Consider the following 23,235-nt stretch of genomic DNA (forward strand, 5'->3'; position numbering starts at 1 on the left):
AAATGGACGTTACGACATGGCAGTCCTAATAAATATAATTAAACATAAACACTTAATATAAAGCTTGTTATAATAAGTGAAGTCATTTATGTAAAATCAATCAGTTTTTAATGCCAACTAAAACTAATTTAGATGAGTTAACGAGAACTATCTCCAATCCAGTAAGCACTGTTGATTTCAAATATAAATTCAATAGCAATATTCAAGTTGGCAAAAGTTCAATTGCGCATTCCTCATAAATGAACTTTACAGTAGGTATATTAGTTTGATAGAGGACTTTGTACTTCGTCTATAACACCAAGAATATAACTTGTTGGAGTCTAATAAGTACTTATAAATAGTAGTAGTATTGAAATATAATATTTGATGAAATGTCTACATAGACTTCTTGTTCATCGACACTTGTGTTAACAAGTGTACATTAAAAATTTATAACACCCCCGACAAGTGAAGGTTACAGTAACTAGAAAAGCGCTGATAACTTTCAAACGGCTGAACCAATTTTCTTGGATTATAGCTAAGAACACTCTCGATCAAGCCACCTTTCAAATAAAATAAACTAAATTAAAATCGGTTCATAAGTTTAGGAGCTACAATGCCGTATTATTCAAATACAATGTATTCAAAGTTCGATAATACATAGAACCCTAGGGATACGCTCATGTAGGTACCTATTGCGGCATAGGGTGTTGAGTGAGGTTATTAATGGTAGTAGTCGGAAAGTATATTTCTTGTTGATTTAAGAGGATACTTGTCAACGAGCCCCCGTCGATTTCCTACGTATGATATTATTGTTCTTATCTCTATTTGCCCTGGTTCGTGCATTCTCGGTTCCTAGATCGGTACATTTGTGATAACCAATTCAAATTGCTGTGATTGGCTGAATTTACCATGTTCTTGCTGCGACAGTGAGTTTGAGCCACTAGCGGAACAATGTTAGCCGGTCAGAAATGATTGCAATTAGTCAACCTGTTTGACGTCCGTGTTCTGTTTAAGATTACAAAAAAGCAAAAATTGTTGTTGCAATCATCAATTTTAGCAAATAGTGAAAGAGAGTCGGCCAATCAGAGGTCACAACTACCGCCACACTTTCTGTCAAACTTTGGCAGTAGGCCTGCTGAGTAATGAAAACAAATTTTTCATTCTGTCTAGGTGTAGGGTAGGTGTAGGGTTGCCACCTGCCTCTTTTAGATTTACAGGCTACCACCATCAAAAATACGGGGTTTAGATTTGTTTACGGGAGACATTGTTTCTTATATATTGTTGTATTATTGTATTGTTTATTATTGTATTTGAAGAAATAGGCGGTGGTTCTCTCTGAAAGCTTATTTAGGTATTTCAGTTTATTTGTATGTTTTGTATTTTTTCTCTGTATGTTGCCGGGTCTTGATCGGTGAACTGTGTTTACAATGTGGTTTTAAATAAAAGATTATTTATTTATTTCAATAGTTTTTAAAAACTCTTCATTTTGTAAAATAAAATGTTATACATTTCATGCATACAATCTTTGCATGTTAACTTAAAATTACATTTAACTTGTAATTCCACCTTCAAAGTATCAATACCATGGCCGTAGCCAGGAATTGATTTCGGGAGAGGTTTTATCAGGGCCGGAACTGAATCCTGTCATGAGGAAAAATACGTTCGCTCAACTTTATGGGCTAATTACCTGGTTAGTTGAATTTCGCCTTTCAATTTGATAGTGGAATAAAATACAACAATGAAAAAGCGCAGCGCAGTGAGCGTAAGTGTTTTTGGTTCAATACAGAAAAAAATAAGTGAAAGGGAAACGAGTTTAGCCATAGCAAGATACTTCTTTACCAAAATTTTGATACTTACTATTCAGAGGTAACTTGCACCCCAGAAACGAACATAAGCTTTTATCCCGGAAAATCCCCCACGGAATTTTTAAAAACCTAAATTCATGCAGACGAAATTGCGGGGCATACACCAAGTAATACAAATTCAAAACGCGAGTAAAGCGAGCGCGAAATGTTTGATATATTTCCAAAAAAAATTGGTAAGCAAATGCAAGAAATAGTGTAAGTATTATTTTAGGTTTAGGTTTTTGACGGTCTCCCAGACGCAGTGGCCATTTCTAAATTTCTGGTCTGGTGGGAGGCTTGGGTCATGGCTAGTTATATGGTTAGTATGGCCCTACCGGCCAAGAAATTAGACTGCACTATTATCACTAGGAGGGATTAAAGTCAAGGGCTAACTTGTATAAAAAAAGGCTTAGATCCTAAAACCAACCTCCGCCTCTTTGGCTACGGCCATGATCAAAATCGAGTGGGTTTCGGCTACGCAGGTGTTATTCTACGCATTGTCGCACAAGGAAAATATGTATTCTTTCTACTGGACATAACGTCAGCGTTTGGTTTCGCAAGCCAGCCCGGCTGAATTTGTAAAAAACCGGCCAAGTGCGAGTCAGACTCACGCACCGAGGGTTCCGTATTCGGGTATTTTTTTTCGACATTTTACACAAGAAATCAAAACTGTTATGCATTAAAAAAAATATGCATAAAAATAAATAAAAATCTGTCTTAGAATGTACTGGTAAAGTCCTTTCATATAATAACCTACTTGATTTAATATTTAGTTACTTTGAAAATTGAAAATACTAATATTTGTTCATGAACACATGACAGACGAAGAGACGGACAGACGGACAGATGGACAGACAGACAGACGGACAGACGGAAAGACAGACAGACGGACAGACAGACAGACAGCGAATTGATCCTATTTCCTTTTTGCTTTTGAGGTACGGAACCCTAAAAATATTTAGTTTTATTTGCCCCATATTTTATTTTCATAATTACGGGTTTCTGTATCCTGAAATACCAACCAGTAACCAGTAAAATACGGGGCCTCTGGCAACCCTACTCGGAAATCACTGTCACATTCAAGTTAATGTCAAATATTTTGTTTTCGATTACAGAAAGCTGCATCAATCATTATTAAAATATTTTATTTGTTGTGATTGGCTGAATTTTTGAGTTTCAGCCAATAAACAGACTGTTTGCCAATTAAACGTCATAACAATATAAATGCCAGAAAGTTTAACCAAATAAAACAAACTTAATGAGAACTTAGTGAGAATGCAAACGGCACACAATTTATAATACATATTATGTTAGTCGTATATAATAGATATTATAGTAGTCGTTCACTTTGGTAATAGTCAGATTGTCATCAGTAAAATTGATATTGGTTGATGTATCGTAAATTATTGTTTCGGTGACAAATATTTTTATAATCTATTTATCTTTGAACAGAATGGAATAGAATGAAATGGAATGGAGTACAATGATAAATTTTTATTCCTGTAAACTTTTAGGTAAACTTCAAAGTGTTTTTTGGTCAGAAAAATTTACCACTGGTTCGGAATGCCGTTCCTACGTTTCTAGGGTTTCGTACCTCAAAACGAAAAACAGAACTCTTATAGGATCACTTTGTTGTCTATCTCTCTGTCTGTCGAGTGTGTCAAGAAAACCTCTAGGGTACTTCCCGTTGACTCAAAACCATGAAATTTGGCAGGTAACCTAACTGCGTAATTTTGGCTAGTTTTTTTAATCGATAAAGAAAGTTTGCGACATTGTTCAATAAAAAATTTGGATTCAAACTCCTCAATCCTGATGTTCCAGGGGACCTGACTACTAAAGCTAATGGGATTTAAAAAGTGTCGATTATTAATTGATATTGAAGGTATCTATACCAAGTAAATACTTTGTCGTTGACCTCAACCCTGATGCTGTAAGAAATTGCATTCCTAAATCCTGGTGATCCCTCGGGATTTGAAAAGGATCATCCGTTTAAATGTTCTTACGTGATACAGAAACAAGTTGCATCCCGGGGACGGGCTATTACGGAGAGGCAACTTTTGTTCTGGGAAATGAAAGGATCGGGATTTTCAAAAACCTAAATCCACGCGAGCAAAGCTGTGGGCATTAGCTAGTTGTAAATATATTTAAAAGCTACTATAAGATAATAAATAAGGTATTTATTTCCTTATATTTTTATTGTATGGCAGCGCGCGGTTTTAAATTATAAATTGCACGTCCTGTCCTTTTCTGTAATACATTTTTTTCTCAATATCTATCGCTTTATCTCATAGCAAGAGTCCGTAAGACATAATACAGTGAATATAGGCAAAATATACAATTTTTGCAGTTTCCACGTCAGTACCTGTCGAATTTTTCTAACAGTGTAAGCAGCAGAGTTGAGTTTACCATCAAGTGTTGATATGTGGGTGTTCCATAGAAGCTTTGCATCTAACGTTATACCGAGAAACACGGGGTTCTCCTTTATTATTAATCAATGAATTTATGTCATTTAAGGTCCTGGTATTGGGCAGTGTGAATTGAACACACTTAGATTTCTTTGCATTTGGAATTGATTTGGAAGTAAATTGTTAGCAATAAATCAGAGAGTGACCTGTGATATGGCATTACATATAGTATACATTGTCAAAAATTATAATATTAAAGCTGTGCGTATTGCGTGAGGAATTGCGTATTGGGTGAGGAATAGGTGCAACTTGCAGGGTTTGATGCATGCGCTATTGCCAGCAAACATGAGACATATTTTTATCTACAGGCAACGTCTGAGTAGGTAACGCATACGTCTAACGCAAGTTGAAATGTACCAGTGTATTTAGTTAGACCTATCGACAAGTTTAGAGTCGGGTGTAGTTTAAATGTGGCCCGTGTGTTTAGACCAGTTTAGACTGTCAGTTTCCGCCCCCCGTCACCGTCGGGGGTTGGTCGTCCCCCGCACCTCACCACCCCTCTTGCAGAAATCGACACAGCACGAAATTTTCAAGATTTCTGGGTGTAATTTCTGGTTTTCGTAGTTCCAACATAATTATAACAATATAAAATATATAACGATAATTTTTTTACTGCATGATATTCATTAAATTTTCTAGGTCTGTGGTTTTTCCAAATTTCATTAAATTGCTTCGTTGTCTAGAAAAACGAGCACAAAGTTGGGCCTTTTTTTAAAGAAAAATACAAATCTTTGAACCCCTGTAATTTTAAAACTACATATTTTTAGAAAAATCTAAAACACCACAGACACAGATATTAGTTTCTAGACTATGTCTGCAAAATTTCATGGACTTTGGTTGCTTAATATTCAAATGAAATGGGAACTACGATTGTATGGAGTAAGTGACGGAGAGAGCTCTGTTAAACACGAATCCTCTGGGGCGAGATGGTTTTGAACTAATGAGTCAACACATTATGAGTACTGTAAACATTTGACAGGCGAGTAATATATTATGTGTATTTGTATAATTTGTAGGTAGCTTTACCTCTGATTTACGTCTACTATAATATAATAATATGAGTTTCTTTCTACCAAAATATGAAAAAACCAATGTAAAGATGGTCAGTTAGTAGTACTTATTTTTTTTGTACCAAAAAATAATAAAAGTAAAAAGATAAAAAGCGGTGATTTATTTAGGCTTCAAAGTCTATATAACCAATATATTATTGCAACAACACAGTACTTAATTTTTGAAGAAACAACAGCAAGGTTTGCAAGACACCTGCGGCCAATTGAATAATAACCATAAAAAAACTATATGTAGTTTTGGGCCACGTTGATCTGTCTAAAGAAAACCGTAGGCCGCATAACATATGATTCCAAGAATATAAGCACTTTGTAAGTATTATAATGATCGGAAGCAATTTTACCGTGTATCCATAGTGAAGAAGATGAATGTGAAAACAGAATTTAATATAAGTTTATGAAAGCTGTTTGAAAATGCAAAACTACTTTATCATAAGTTAAAGAGTAACATGTTTATACGGGGTGAAGCGAAACTTTACAATATCATCAATATTCTCAACTTTTCAATGCATGAAAGTATAGGGGTCTTTTGTAATATCAGTTTACACTACATGCCCAAAATTTAAAGTAGGTTTCTAGTTCTGAAGAAGCGGTGATTATGTGATAGCCTATGGATATCCTAGTGGTTAAAATTTCGGCCTCCTATTCAAGTGTTCAGGGTTCAATCTCGGGCATGCATCTCAAACTTTTGTGGAAAGAGCAATTAAATTATTACTTGCTCGAATCGAGCGTCTGTTGCGTCAGTGATGACGAGACAGAGCGTCAACTAATGTACTATGCAAATGTAGGGAACGTCACTCGAGTGCAGCGTCACTGACGCCGACGTCAGCCAGGCGTCAATGTCGCTGCGCTCGACTCGAAAGTCTACCTAACGGCCGGTTCACACATGTCTCCGTTTTACTGTTCCGTTTTATCGTGTACGTTTTTTTCGTCGATGGCGTATGTAGTTGTATGAGCGACTTCACACATGACACAGTATTCTGTATACAGTAAAAATATCGTTCCGTAAAAAAAAGACATTCCATTTTGTCATCGAATACTGGACGGACGAAACGGTAATATACGGATACGTAGAATTTTAACGGATAGATACCAATACAACACGACAGCGTCCATCCTTGTAGAATAGCGGCGGTATACTGCGAGTTTTCTGGTAACGGCCCGTTCACACATGGGAGTCCGTTTTACTGGTACGTTTTTAACGGATACGTCATAATTTTATGCTCTGTTCACACATAGGCACCGTATAACGTTCAACGGATCCGTCATTACTGGATGCGATGTGTGAACAGAAAACTCGCAGTATACCGCCGCTATACTACAAGGATGGATCTATCCGTTAAAATTCTACGTATCCGTATATTTTTACTGTTCCGTCGTCCAGTATTCGATGACAAAACGGAATGTCATTTTTTTACGGAACGATATTATTTACTGTATACAGAATACTGTGCCATGTGTGAAGTCGCTCATACAACTACATACGCCATCGACGAAAAAAAAACGTACACGATAAAACGGAACAGTAAAACGGAGACATGTGTGAACCGGCCGTTACTCATCGCATCCAGTAATGACGGATCCGTTGAACGTTATACGGTGCCTATGTGTGAACAGAGCATAAATTTATGACGTATCCGTTAAAAATGTACCAGTAAAATGGACTCCCATGTGTGAACGGGCCGTAAATAGTGAAGAAAAACATGCAAGGAAACCTGCAAGCCTGAGAGATAGGGAACTATCCCTATAATGTTTTTCTCTATAAAGTCTGCCGTCTATTTCAGTTAGGTAATGGGCCTGCGTAAAAATTATTGTCCTAACAGTTCGGGGTTAGAATACGGTTGGAATAGTAAGCAGGCCCCATATTTTGTTATCAAGCTAAAGTTACTTGGAAAAATCAGGTAGTAAACAACTGCCTTTGCGCCATCGTTAAATCTTTTTGGCAGAGCTTCGTTCCGTTTTAAATGCCATTAAACATAGCGTATTGTAGGTAATGGGGAGGTTATTAAACACATAAATCTGTGAAAGGAAATGGACAGCGCTATTTAACGGCCATAACACGGGGTCCTAAAATTTAATTTACCTGCTTTGATGTTGTAATGGTATGTAAATGTTATTTACATAGATGTAAAAATACAAAAAAAAAGACTGAAATTGTGCTTAGTTTTCATGTTGAAACATTGTAGCAGCCCTAGTGCAGCCAACGACGCGATGACTACGCTTTTTCGTGTCTTATCCTTTTTGGTTTCTTTTACTAGTTAGTCCTTGACTACGATCTGACTTGGTAGCACACTTACAGACATGCAAATGATGATGCAGTCCAAAATGGAAATGGGTGCTTGGAAGAGGCATGGCAGTTTTATATTAAAAACTATATCCCTTATCGTTTTTACAAGGCATTTTACTGGAACAGACCTATCCGTTTACCAAAATTTGATGAAATTTGAAGATTAGCATCATGGAGACGTGCATAGACTGCTGTTTAATCTGGAAAATGGAAAAGTTCCTGCAGGATTTTTAAAAACCTAAATCCACGCGTACGAAGTCGCATACATTATCTAGTTCAGTATAAAAATATCACTGTGTATAGCTCCAGGCTCTTGGTGAAGGTGAAAGTTTGTGTGTGTGTGTGTGTGTGTGTGTGTGTGTGTGTGTGAGTGTGTGTGTGTGTGTGTGTGTGTGTGTGTGTGTGTGTGTGTGTGTGTGTGTGTGTGTGTGTGTGTGTGTGTATGTTTGTTGTTGTGTACACTTCCGAACGGATTTGGGTGTTTGGAATGGAGATAGCTGATTATAACACTTGAAAAACACATAAGCTATCCCGGAAAATCAAAGAGTACCCACGGTATTTTAGAAAAACCTAAATCTACGCAGAAGAAATCGCGGGCATCCGTTAGTACACAATATGTACAAGCCTTTCTGTTTTTCTTTCCGCCTTTGTGTAAACGGAACAAGCTTAATTACTTTGCATCCCAACTATGTAGTCCTTTTTAATTAAATTTTTGTACGACAATTTCGATGTCGTCTGTCGAGTCGGCTAACAACGTAGTACATTTTAATAAAGTGAAGAGTAACTGGGTCACCGAGCCAAAACCGTTTTATCGGATAATCTTTTTAAATAGACTGGGGATGAGAAAGCGCTTTCATAGTTTGATATAAGTAAAAATTCTCTCAAGTTCGTGAAAGATCTGAAAATATTTCAGGCAGACAGCAGGAATTTTATCGTAGGTACACCTACCGTAAAATTAGCATGGAATGGGCATTAATTAAATTGGCGTAGCTGTTTCGCAAAGCTCAATTTTAGCTACGTCAGTACATGTGCCTTCCATTAGGTTTGTGCTAGTTCAACATATCCAATTTTAGATATTATTTTGAACAAGCAAGGCCAATAGTCATCTCTAACAAATAAATTTAAAACTTTTACATATTTGTTTCAGGGCTCAGTACGTAAGAATGAAAAAAATGAAACCCTTATTTATTTATTTATTTATCTTAATATTATTATCAGTTGTTTCACTCGTCACTGAACTATGCTCAGTATTTTACTAGATTTGTTTAGTGAAATGGTCTAATTGAGTAGTCGTTTAATCATCTCGCGGGGTTTGATCATATCTCTGAGGGATATGGTGAAATCCCGGTTTATGCCATTTCACTGCGACATATTATATTACGTATGGTATAATGTATGAGCTAGACAGAGTAAACTTCGTTTCTGCCGGATGTCACGAAATATCTCATGTTTTTATATTTAAAGTACTTATTTTCCACAACTTAAACTGAGAAACTAGCATAGGATTTTTAAACTGTTCTTCTCTTTACATGCCTTTTATAGCCTTTCACTTGGCTAGTTTTTTTATTTAAGAGTTGAAATATAAAATCCTGCACTTACCTGAACTGATCTCTCGCATTCAAAGTCTCCTGTTTGATTGACAATATCACTGGTCCTAAGTCCTCATCGCTGGTGAAATAATTCCAATGTTCTGTCCCGTAAAAGTACTTCTCATACGTCTCCTGTTCTACGGAGGTCAGTTCGAAGCCACCAGATCTCTCCCATTGTTCCTCGATCGCTGTCTTTTTCTTAGGCGTGCTACCTCCATTGTCACTGCTGTCTTCTGCTGCCTCGTCTAGGGATCCTGATCTTCTGTGCCGATCTGTATAGAAACAAAAATGATTTATTACTTCATTGTCATCATCATAATATGGAATAGTTATAGTTACGTATATATTACATGCTGTCTGGGGAATAACCCTAGCATTTTAATATGCGAACACATGAAATACAACGTAGGTAGACGTTTTTTTTTGGCGCAGTGGTGAGCTCTGTGGTCTTATTATTGAAAGGTCCCGAGGTAAGGAGGAATTTTATAATTTCTTAGTTCTTAGGTCTGGTGGAAGGCTTCGGCTGTGGCTGCTTACTACTATTACGTACTGGCAAAGCCGTCACGCCAAGCAATTTAGGTTCCGGTACGATGCCGTGTAGAAACCAAAGGGGTGTGGGTTCAATAAAAACTGCCACCGCTTCCAGGTTAGCCCGCTTCCATCTTAGCGTGATCATCACTTACCAGGTGAGATTACGGTCAAGGACTAACTTGTATCTGAATAAAAAATATAAGAAATACATAGACCTATAATACTTTAGAAATAATAATAGAATAGTTGAAGAAATCTCTTCAAGAGAATAATTGTCCTTGTGTTTCATGATGTACTAAATACATACATAAGTACAACTAAACATAAATTATGTTACACAGAAAAAAAAGTATTATTCTTAAAAAATGTTATAAGAATAATGCAAAACATCTTCCGCCCAACCTTTTTAACATGATAAGAGTTCCTGTGACATCGCGTTCGCCAAAACTCACTGTTACAATGATACAACTCACATGTCAGGTTAAATAATGGGATTATTTGGAACCCTTCGCGTGTGTGATATTCACTGAGAATTGAATGTACCAAACAAATCCGCCTAAAAGATGTCTGAAGGCGGATTTATTTTCGTTCGCATGTCTGTCAATTTTGTAGAAATGAAAATAAATGGAAGCCTTAGTCAAAGAATTAAGGCTAAATCGGTAAGTTTGATCGAATAGTGCTATGGAGACTAGACGAAAACTGGCAAGCGTTATAAATAAGGAAAATACTTCCAAGTAAGCAAGTACCTATTTATTTATTCGACATCCAAAAAGAAGATATTACCTTCTTTTCTTCAATGTTTCAATCAATGTTTCAACAAACCTTCTTTGTTTCAATGTTTTTTTTCCATTTGCTCTGTTTATTTTAAACTAGCTGATGCTCGCAACTTTATCCGCGTAGAGTAACGATTTTAAAAATCCCAACACATCAATTTCCCGAAATAAAAAGTAGCCTATATTACTCTCCAGGCTATATCCATGCAAAAAATTACGTCAATTCATTGCCCTGTTGCGGCGTGGTTGAAGGACAAACCAACAAACAAACACACTTTCACATTTTTAGGGTTCCGTACCTCAAAAGGAAAAACGGAACCCTTATAAGATCACTTTGTTGTCTGTCTGTCCGTCTGTCCGTCGTGTCTGTCAAGAAACCTATAGGGTACTTCCTGTTGACCTAGAATCATTAAATTTGGCAGGTAGGTAGGTCTTATAGTACAAATACAGGAATAAATCTGAAAAGCGCGAATTTGTGGTTATATCATAAAAAGAAATAATTAAAATATGTTTCAATTTTCAAAGTAAGATAACTACCAAGTGGGGTATCATATGAGAGGGCTTTAACTGTACATTCTAAAACAGATTTTTATTTATTTTTATGCATAATAGTTTTTGATTTATCGTGCAAAATGTTGGAAAAATACCTGACTACGGAACCCTTAGTGCGCGAATCTGACTCGCACTTGGCCGGTTTTTTTTATATGGGAAGACACGGTATCACTTAAACTATTTATATTAGCTTCACGCTGATTCAAAGAGTCGGTATTTATTTTTCCATGTAATGTTTCCTTCTAAGAGATGTAGCAGACTTTCACTTTAAATAAAACTCCTAATCTTTTCCTTTATCTGTTTATCTCGATAGTCGTATAAAGTTTCCACAAATTGTATTACGCTGTTAAAGTGTAGCCTCCCTAATCCTAAAGTTATCGTCGGAGCTTGGAAGGTGTCACTCTAAACTGGGCTTAACCTGTCGAGCTGGATTTCATACAAGAATTAATTTAACTGAAATTTTGCTGCCGTGTAAAGTCATGTGTCACGTGATTAAACGTTCATTGCCGTTATGTTACTGTGACTGTGCTTATGCCCACGACTTCATCCGCGTGAATTAAGGTTAGGTAAAATTCCGAGGAGGTTTATTTTCGGGAAGAAAAAGTAGACTATGTCACTCTCCAGACTCCACGTCTATAACCATGCAAAATATCACGTCAATCCGTAGTGATTTGATGAGCCCATGACTTCGTCTGCGCCAATTGCGGTGTTCCCAACCTCATTTATTTCAAAACTAGAGGATGCCCGCGGCTTCGGTTTTTTTAAAATCCTGTAGGAACTCTTCGATTTTCCGGGATAAAAAGTAGCCTATATCCCTTCCCGGGATGTACCCCAAGTCTGTAGCTTTCATTAAAATCGGTTCAGCGGTTGGGCAGTGAAAACGTAGTGCAGACAGACAGTCAGACAGACGCACTTTCGCATTTATAATATTAAGTATGGAAGTAAGGATTAATTTTCTGTACTTCTTATTTATTTTCTAAATCCACGGAAATGAAGTTACAGGCATCTTCCTTTTCATCCAAGGCATCTTCTATTAACTTTTAATTAATAAATTAATATTGACTCTAATCCATAGAAGGGGTGCTAAATGACCTTATATTATGGGGACGGTCCGTAAATGGCGGATCATAAAACAAATAAAATGGTCAGTCCTATCTATAATTGGATTTTCCGCATTGTTGGTTCTTTCATTCATCAAAATACAACTTGACTTGTATTTATTCTTTTTGATAAATGTACCTGTGCTGCGCTAGCTCTCAAAGCATTTAGCTTTATAAAACTAGTTGATGCCCGCGACTTCGTCTGCGTGGATTAAGGGTTTATTTTTGACTCGATACAGGCTTGCGCTTGAATGCAGTCAACACCAAACAGTAGGCGATGATGTAACATAAGATGGAGCGCGCCTGCCTCGAAGGTTTCTTCTTCTCTCTGGGCTGGTTTCCGCACTTAAACGTTTCCGTCTGTTGTGCGTGTGTTCTTTTGAAGGTATACCAATATACGATATAGCTAACGGAAGCCAGAAGAGACTTTTTCTATTAGAATCCCGTGGGAACTCTTTGATTTTATGTCACTCTCCAAATCTTTAACTTTATCCATTCAAAAACATCACGTCGGTCGGTTGCTTTGTTGCGACTTGATTGAAGGACAAATCACACAGTTATAATACCTATAGGTAGTGATCAGATATTGCCGTAGACGTTATTACTTTCAATTACATTCAACAGACTTTGAGGTTCTTGAACCAAAAGTGTTTTTGTTCTTATAAAACTCGAGAGCTGAATAAATTACTTTCAATAATACAATTTATTCATCCATTATAAAAGTGAAGCTATTTCAAATATAATAAAGCTGACCCGGCGGCTTCACACGAGTGGAATTTTTGAAAATTGGTGAGGATATGGAATTTTAAAAAAACCCGAAATATATAATTCATACAAACTTTCACCCCCTATTTAACCCTCTTAGGGGTGGAATTTCCAAAAAAAAAACTATCTTAGTGAGTGCCTACGGGTTTGACTGTGGGTTTATAGATCAGTCAGTCAATCAGACAGTTAGGAGAAGTCTGTTTATAATAATATGTACCTAATGGTACCTATCGTTGTCACTGTTCATTTCTGAAAATAAACTACAGTAGAACAAGTGGAGAACCTACTATCTATCTATCTAAGTCACTTATAAAAGTTCCCACAAATTATAGCATCGTAATTATATAATCTCTCAAAGTTTACCTTTGCCAAAACAAATTACTTTCTAAATTATAAATTATGACCGAAGGAGTACTAGCTTACCAGGATATGAAGTAATAATAAATTTTAATAAAAAATGGTTCTTCATTGCATGCTAAATTACCTGGGAAAACAAGATTGACATTTTTATTTGTGACATGGTATTTTTAACTCCCGACCCAAAAAGAGGGGTGTTATAAGTTTGACGTGTGTATCTGTGTATCTGTCTGTAGCACCGTAGCTCCTAAACTAATGAACCGATTTTAATTTAGCTTTTTTTGTTTGAAAGGTGGCTTGATCGAGAATGTTCTTAGCTATAATCCAAGAAAATCGGTTCAGCCGTTTGAAAGTTATCAGCTCTTTTCTAGTTACTGTAACCTTTGTCGGGGGTGTTATAAATTTTAATTTAAACTTGTATAGCCATAATTGTAGGTACATACGTAAAATTTCAAACTGGTATTATTGCCAAGAAATTTGAAAGAGAGGTGTTTGTCACTGTATATACAGAATAAAGTACATAATAAAATCCAATAAAAATTCGAGTAGGTACACCTCTCAAATGTACCCTAAATAACTTAGTGAGCGCGGGAAATGGGAATGGGGTAAATATGTGAAATCCGGTTAGGCGTAATAATGCGTGAAAATTACAAGAAGTTTTGAAGTGAAAACTTCTATAGGCAGGCACGTTGGGCGATTTTGTGTTAAAAGCTCGTTCACACAGGCTGCGTAAGCGTTGCGTAAGCGTAGACGTAGCGCATACTATTGCGTTGTAATGTATGGAAATGAATGCAACACGGCATATCGCTTGCGTGGCGTGAACTTTCACGTAGACGTAATGCGTGCAGTTATGTCTACGGTTGCACGCGCGTCACTACGCACGTGTCACGTGTATGTACTGCATACGCAATTGGTATGAATCTGCCGTTAAACTTCAAGGTTGCGTCACCGACATGCTAAATAAGTGTTAATAGGGCTCCGAGTGCTGATAGTTGCAAATTATGAAATTTTAATTTTTGACAGTATAATTAATTTGAAAATCCAAAAAAGAACCACTGTTATTTCATTTTTTACGTTTTCACTTCTGTCGGCAGTCCCCACTAACTGCTTATTTTTTTTTATCGAGATCCCTCCAAAGTTCAACAGTAGGGATGATGACTACTAGTCAAATCAGTGACTTTTTATCAAACGTCAAAACGCTCGCTTAGTAAGGGACGTGACGTCATAAACATTTGACATCATTTGAGGTACTTTTTTAAGTTAAATCGATGATTTTAAAATGGTTAGCAAACTTAAAAGTAATACCGGTAGTGGATTTTACGAATTGTGGAAGACCCTGTATTTAATAATTCCTAAGAAATAATTTATTTTTGGCATAGGCATCATCCGAATTAGGTAGTCTAGGCTGAGATGGGAAATGAATATTATATGGTTGCGAGGATTGTTCACGAGATACAAAGTAAAGGGCTCGCGTCTACACAATACATTTTGGACGAGGTAAATAAAAAGGTAACGCCTTTGTTTGCTGTTTGTAGATGAAAGTTTTACATTTAGATGGCTCGTTTCATTTATATTTGTCACTAGCTGACGCCAGCGACTTCGTCCGCGTGGATTTAGGTACTTCGAAATCCCGCACGAACTCTTTGATTTTCCGGGATAAAAAGAAGCCTTAACCGGATCGGATCCGGCTATGTGTTATGCAGATAGCTATTATGACGTAGGATTCCTGTAAGAAAGGAGTTTTGAAAATTCAACCCTAAGGGGGTAAAATAGGGGTTTGGAATTTGTGTAGTCCACAGTTGCATGAGTTAGTAAATAATGAGATAACAACATACTCGATGACAACATATTGTTGTGAATGCCGCGGCTAGATTAACTGCCACTAACGGGGTTTTTCAATGGCATTTCTCGTTACCCTACTTGTAGCCACGATCAACATGATAATTTGTTCAACGGCATTCACATTGCCGTTTGGCGTTAGACGATTTTAACCCCTATTCAATTGGTATTATACGTTAGAAGTGTGGCTACTCAGTTTGACACGTTGATCATCGGCGGAATTATCGCAATAATTATGGCGTTGTTGGGCAAAACGCACACATTTAATGAAAACACGTATGTACGTAAAAGCTATCAGGAAAACAGGCCAGGAGATTGTTTTCGTGCAACAACAATTAGGAAACAAACTTATGGGTATTATACTAGCCATCAAAGTTCCAAGTAGTTAGAGTATTGATTGCAAATAGTGTGGGTAGGGACGGTACATAAGTGAGTAGAGATTTTGTAGAGCTTTGACGACCTCGTTTCAGCGTTTATAAACGGAACGGTGCATGTAAAGGATTTATATCTCTCTACTATTCAAAAGAGTACTTATAGTTTATCTCTTTACTAGGGCAAAAGCTAATAGGTAAGCTAGGTAGGCTTAGTTTCGTAAATCTTTACTGAACAAATAAACAAGATTGATTTCTGTCACATGAATTAATCCTTTTCTTCTCCAACTAATCGTAAAGATCGTAAAAATCTATACTTATAAATAAAATTGAAGTGCCTGTCTGTTTGAACGGGCTAATCTTCGGAATGGCTAAACCTATTTTGACGGGACTTTCACAGACAAGTTAACCAAGGAATAACATAGGCTACTTTTTTAACCGACTGTAATAAATGAAGGAGTTGTGTTTGCACAGTCTATGCACTGATATCTCCGAGATTTCTGAACCGATTTACGTAATTTTTTTTAATCGATAGAGGAACTTAACATAGAGATACAAGAGTCTTTTTAAATGACACGCCGACTATCTACCATGTCCAAACGCAGGGAGCCGTCGGATTCAGGACATGACCGTGGCGTAGAGAAGTTTTTACAACATACTTATGTCCAGCAGAGGACATCTGTCGGTTGACGATAACGACAGCCAAGTCCAAAAGGGTAAAATACTGGTTGCGATTTTTATCTGCCCAGGCTTTCTATGTCATCATTATTATCATGAAACCACTCACCGGCCCACTACTGAGCGTAGGTCTTCTCTCAGAATAAGAAAGGTTAATGCTATAGTTCGCCACGCTGGCCAAGTACGGATTGGTAGACTTCACAAACCTTTGAGAACATTATGGAGAACTCGCGGACATGCGGGTTTCCTCACGATGTTTTTCTTTACCGTTAAAACAAGCGATAAAAAATTAAAGCGCATTGCTTAAAACGCACATATTATGTGTGAAAAGTTAGGTACAGTTTGGATCGAAACCTCGGCCTCCTGCATAGCGGGCGGACGTCTTAACGTCACTAGGTCATCACGGCTATATTATGGCCTTTACAGTAATCCTGTAGGCTACAGTGGCTCTAGCTTATTTAACTGGGGCAAATAGCAGAAAGGAAATATCACACAGGAAATGACGCAATGCCGGGCGCCGAGGATCTTCGTCTATGCTATACAAATAATCTGTTTGTAGTGTTACATCAGACAGAAATCTACAATCTCATATAATTAAGAACACGATTTATATTTATAATTACTAGACCAGATGATGCCTTCAATAAACCCCGATTGTGGTTTGCAACTGCATCTTTGTCTGACCGCACAGAAATCTGCCATTTTGATTTTTTACAAATACGAGTACCCAGTGACATTCACGCCATCAAGACGAATCTAGTGACGTATCATTTATCAAAATCGGTTGAGTCGTTGCGTAGTTACGAGCGGACATAAGAATGGACATACATATCTACGAGTACATACATTCATACAGGTCAAACAAATAACCCTCCTTTTGGGTGCCGCAGTCGGGTAAAAAAGCTTTGGAACTACGATTTTGGGAATAGACGTATGCGAATTTATCTGACCAATATTTCATCGATTCCTACGTGTAATCGTACCAGAGCTCTAAATCGCTTAGCGGCTTTTACGGGCAAACCTAAGCCAATTTAAAAAGACCGTTTCGTAAAATGCCCCGACCGAAATCTTTCATTACTTATCCACAAACAGCTGCGTCAGGGAGCTCGACAAAAACCCTTCCCACGGGTTTTTACAAACTTGAATCCACGTGGACGAAATCGCAGATATTTTCTAGTTCAAAAATCGGTCAAGTGCAAGTTTGAATCGCACACGAAGAATTCCAAAATTCCAAACACTGAAATCCATTAAGATTTCTGTGGTTCCGACTTCCGAACCATCATATAAGGAATAACACTTTTTATGGTGGCCATTTTGTAATTTTTTATTATTTTGTTGTTAAACGGCATTAGAAATACACAATCTGGGAAAATTTCAACTCTCTACCTATTACGGTTTACGAGATACGGTCCGTTGGCAAACAGACGGACTGACGGATAACGGAGGCTCAGTAAAAGGGTCTCGGTGGCACCCTTTAGATACGGAACCCTAATAGTATATGACCGCGTAGGTAACATACGTCGAGCCAGGTTCGTTTATGGTGATAATATTATGAAAGTGACCAGACACCGAAGATCCTCGCTCGCCGTATGATGCGTCGATAAATTGGAAACATGTCCGGAATGAAGTACAGCAGATGGGCAGCTGTTAGAACTTGTTACTCGTGTCTTATAATGAAATTAGTTAGCGTTTTGTACTTAAGCGTTAATAAACCTAATATAGGTTAATATACGGACCTCTTTTTAACCCCCGACCCAAAAAGAGGGGTGTTATAAGTTTGACGTGTGTATCTGTGTATCTGTCTGTGGCTTTGTAACTCCTAAACTAATGAACCGATTTTAATTTAGTTTTTTTTGTTTGAAAGCTGCCTTGGTCGAGAGTGTTCTTAGCTATGATCCAAGAAAATCGGTTCAGCCGTTTGAAAGTTTTCAGCTCTTTTCTAGTTATTACAACCTTCACTTGTCGGGGGTGCTATAAATTTTTAATTTACACTTGTTAATTATTAGCATATGCCTAATTTTTAATTGCGTTATATGGAACGATTTATTGAAATTTTTTACAGATTTTTTAAATTTTAACATGTCTGGACACAATAAACGTCATACAAATAAAAAAATACAAAGTGGCGCGTCAATTGTAGGTACGTTAACAATATTTTGACCAATTATTGTTTTAGTTATTTATTGTTATTTTTATGAAAATTTAGGAATTTCGATTAAATCCTTTTTAACTGCATAAACAATATGTTAAGTATTGAATTTTGAGTAGGTGCATAGTGCTTTATCTTCTTTCGAATGTTAAATTACTAATAACAGAAAAATATAATTCACCCGCTGTACAACGACGTACAAACCTACTTTTAAGTCCATAGACACATGTTGAGATATTTGTTTTCATGCGTAGGTATAAAGCTAAACAACAGGAGCTTTTGATTCTTGTATGTACGATAAATCTCAATAAGGCTTTGATGTTCTTAGGGAAAGCTTATATATTTGTGGATCAGTTTACGTTTATGTTTAGTTTGTATTGTATAAAAAAACAAAACCTTTGATAATGACTTCCAGTGCCAAGAAAATGTTCAAATGGAGCTTAAACATTACTAACCTTAAAAAGCTTTGGTATTCTTTTTAATGTACAAACGAGACAATGCTGTATCTACAATTATTTGGTCAGGGCATGAAAGCTTAAATGAAAAGTATCAAAATGTTTACAGTGGTTGTTGAATAATGAAAATTAAAAGCTCAGTTGTTTACTCTGACAACACTCGACGGAGTAATGCAGTCAGCATACCAAACGATTTTTGAAAAGTTAATAAAACAAAGTCCATTTAAAGTAGGGATGTTTTATAGGCTCTCTTGGAATCTTACCAATCTTTCCAACACTACCAACGGCTTGGACAGTATTATAGTTTCATTGAAAATAATGTGGCACGTTTAGCAGGCAATTTTTATTTATTAGAGTTAATGTTGTTGTTTACATGTGAATTTGAAAAATAGACCTAGCGATCTGTTTTTAACCCCCGACCCAAAAAGAGGGGTGTTATAAGTTTGAAGTGTGAATCTGTGTATCTGTGTATCTGGCTGTGGCATCGTAGCTCCTAAACTAATGAACCGATTTTGATTTAGTTTTTTTTTTGTCTGAAAGGTGGCTTCATCGAGAGTGTTCTTAGCTATAATCCAAGAAAATCGGTTCAGCCGTTTGTTATCAGCTCTTTTCTTGTTACTGTAACCTTCATTTGTTGGGGGTGTTATAAACTTTTAATTTACACTTGTTTCTATACCAGGACATACTTTTTTCATAGTATTTAAAGATTACCGGCTGAGTTCGTTGTGGGCTCTTCTCAGACTTCAAATCATCTTTCAAATCTAAAAAAATCAGACAAACAAAAGGTGTACAATAGTGACTATTTTGAATAAATGATTTTGACTTAGACTTTATGTAGCGTTTCATTCATTGGATGAAAAGGTTAACTGCGATCTCACTTTTTGGTGCATAACGAATCAGTGCCGTTAAGGTGAGATCTATTGAGCTATTTCGACTTAAAAGCCTTATCTCTTATCGGTTATGTAACGTACTGAAACATTTAATCGCTTGGCTAGTTTTTGTTAAGTTACAAGAAATCCTATCCTATCCTATTACTATAATACCTAGACAATTTGTAGAACAAGCACTGAAACTGGAATAGCTGTTGAAATGTTATTTCGTCTCTGTAATCCGCTTTGCATAGTAAACGTACTCCTCCAGGTTTGACATCTTCCCACAAAATGTGTTTGAGTTAGGTGCACACTTTCATATGGGTTTACTTTATCTAATTGTATTTTAAGTTAACATCTTAACAACAAAATTAAACTAAGATTTATTCCAGAAATTAAGTTGGATAGCTAAGGCTAATTTTCACTAACATCGTTCCACAACTGTGTCATCATTGTATAATCCGGTTTGCATAGTTAAACATGCTGAGTTCTCAGAAATGTAGCGTAGCACAGAAATTATGAACTTAGACAGAAATTATATTAATGTTTTTCGTCCTAACATGGTATAGGTAAGGTAGGCTCGAGGACCTCTCTGGTGGTGAGTGGTGTGGTCTTAGAAATGGGAGATCACGGGTTCAATTACCGGCAGGGGCAATTTGGTAATATAATTTCTATATCTTTTGCATTTGACTCGACTAAGAAGATGGTGTCGACTCAAATTTTACCTTACGAACTTTTCAGTTGTTTGTGGTAGGAAAAAAGTGGCAGTCAATAGGGACGTGAAAACTAAAATTAGTTTATTTGAATTTTCAAACTAACTGTAGTATCAACAAGTGTAAATTATAACACCCCCGACAAGTGAAGGTTACAGTAACTAGAAAAGAGCTGATAACTTTCAAACGGCTGAACCGATTTTCTTGGATTATAAGAAGAACACTCTCGATCAAGCTACCTTTCAAACAAAAAAAAAAACAATTAAAATCGGTACATTAGTTTAGGAGCTACGATGGCACAGACAGATACACAGATACACACGACAAACTTAATAACACCCTTCTTTTTGGGTCGGGGGTTAAAAATTGAAATTTCATAGTAGTTTATTCTATTAACATTAGCATGTCGGTGACGGGACCTTGAAGTTTTTTTCCCATCCCAAAACCGCCCAACACCCTTTTTTCACTTCAATAAAGATACTCAAATGGAAACAAATTGACGATCAAATCTCGTTACCTTTTTGAGCGCACGCGATTCATGCTCTTGAATTACACGCTGTAACACCAATTAAAGCCTTTTCATAAAACTTTTAACACCACTCGAAATTATGAAACATGTATTACATTTCGAACATTTGGAAAACTTGAGTAATTAAATTTATCGGAATTGAAAAAGTTCTGGTAAACGCCACCTACCCTAACGGCAATCGAGAAGGTAATATTTTTTAATTTCGTTACCTTTTTCTTTACAAGTATTTTTTTATATCAAACTTTTGTAGGGGAGACCGTCGGGCAATTTAAGAAATCATTTGTCATTTTCTTTTGTTTGACAGTTTTATTTTCCTTAATTATTGAAGCCCTGAGGAACAAAGTAGACATTTACTGTATTCGATGTTTTAATTTTATGGTTATTTGTTAAAGGCCTCAGTGGCTCAATGGTTACAGGAGCGGACTGAATTCAGAAAGGTCGGCTGTTCAAATCCCACCCGATGCACTATTGTTACAGTTCACGAACTTGTGACAATACATCACTGGCAGGCGTCAATGTTACAATTTTTACAATGTTGTAAAAAAGACAAAGGCTTGACTTATTCACATAAAGAAACAGTTCAATATCCTTTTTCATACGTCGTAATTGACCTTCAATCATCTTTTGAAAATATTTTTTTTTGGATCATATTAGGACCTTTCTCATCTCGTCTCATTATGCTTAACCAAACGAAGCATCAGTCTACCTTATTCCAACTTGACAGATGTGTGCTCGGGATGCCTCTCGATCACTTTTGGAAGACGTTATCTGTCTTGCTCAGGCCCTTTTAGGTACTGACTTATAATATTGTAATTTATATAGGAATTATGTATATGTGAACAAGTGTGAATTAAAAATTTATAACACCCCCGGCAAGTGAAGGTTACAGTAACTAGAAAAGAGCTGATAACTTTCAAACGGCTGAACCGATTTTCTTGGATAATAGCTAAGAACACTCTCGATCAAGCCACCTTTCAAACAAAAAACTAAATTAAAATCGGTTCATTAGTTTAGGAGCTACGATGCCACAGACAGATACACAGATACACACGTCAAACTTATAACACCCCTCTTTTTGGGTCGGGGGTTAAGAAGTGGCGATAGCCTGGTGGTTAACACTTCGGCCTCCTTTTCGCACCTCTAACTTTTTGGAATTAGGTTGTGCATTTTAAGCCATTAAATATTACTTGTTATAACGTTGCGGTAAAACATCTTATGGAAACCTGCATGACTGAAACTTGAGAGTTCTTCATAATGATTTCACAGGTATGTGAAGTCTGTCAATCTAAATTTGGTGGACTAGGATCTGAACTCTAAACCTTTCTCATTTTGAGTGGAGACCGGTGCTGGCAATAGGTTGATTTGATGATGATAATTACATAATAATATGTGAATTATAAGCGCTACAGATCCGGTAGCAAGATTAAGTTTTTCTTGGATATGCACTACGACTCCTATACTTTGTATATTGTAACTTTTAATTAGTTTTATTTTAACTTTTAATTGCAATGTATCCATAGGAGAACCAGAGTAATAAGTGGCAATGGGCAGGGCACATAGTTTGATAGACCGATAGATATTGAGGTTCCAGGGTGCTAGATAGCGACCTCGCACGGGAAATGCAGCGTTAGAAGACCCCCACTAGGTGGACAGACGGCATTAAACGAATCGCAGGAAACCATTGGACTCAGGCAATACAAGAGCGTGGCATCAGAACGTCTCTACAAGGGATCTATGTCCAGTAGTGAATGTCTTTCGGTTGACTATGATGATGATGATGATGATGATGATGAATTAACATTAAAGCTTTCGAACGCGCGTAGTTATCGTGCTGTCAAAGCTGCATACCGTTGCTGACGCGCTTTGTGGTGTGACGTACCACTAAAGGCAGCACGTACACGTTACACGTGCGTAGTGACGCGCGTTAACCCCTAACACACCGGGTTATGCATACGTCAACGCTTTACGCAAGTGGTGTGCCATGTTTTATACAGTTCCATACATTACAACGCAACGGTACGCGCTACGTCTACTGTGTGAACGAGCTATTACAGTTCTGTGTATTACAAATTTCGAAAGCGTTTTTTAAACCGAACCAGCTAGAAATGAAATCTGATGGATTTCTGCATTCGATACATCCTGCTCGTGATAAAACTTTCTCCCTGTCAGATAACTTATTATTTAATGCTGAAATTGGTCTAAAGTACTCAAAGGAAAAGTATCTTCTCTGGACGTCAGTAAGCTCCATTAATAAGCTTATGAAATTTTCGGAAAGCTCTCACAATATTGTAGTCTTTAAACGGAAACTTCTCGTAACTTC

General features: G+C 36.9%; 1 protein-coding gene and 1 long non-coding RNA gene across 2 annotated transcripts in view; one reads left to right on the forward strand and one right to left on the reverse strand.

The window, feature by feature from the left end:
• The window catches only part of LOC123872951, an 82,280-nt gene that overhangs the window by 23,874 nt on the left and 35,171 nt on the right, over positions 1 to 23,235 (reverse strand). Inside the window, exon 7 of the mRNA XM_045917566.1 lies at positions 9,245 to 9,506. Coding sequence (XP_045773522.1) covers positions 9,245 to 9,506 — 262 coding nt within the window. The remainder of the gene's footprint in view (positions 1 to 9,244; positions 9,507 to 23,235) is intronic.
• LOC123872975 lies at positions 1,402 to 9,012 on the forward strand. Its single transcript, XR_006797577.1, has 4 exons — positions 1,402 to 1,411; positions 4,683 to 4,688; positions 7,305 to 7,310; positions 8,864 to 9,012. It is a non-coding gene; the product is annotated as an uncharacterized LOC123872975 (long non-coding RNA).

Source organism: Maniola jurtina, chromosome 16, assembly GCF_905333055.1.
Source record: "Maniola jurtina chromosome 16, ilManJurt1.1, whole genome shotgun sequence".
NCBI lineage: Eukaryota > Metazoa > Arthropoda > Insecta > Lepidoptera > Nymphalidae > Maniola > Maniola jurtina.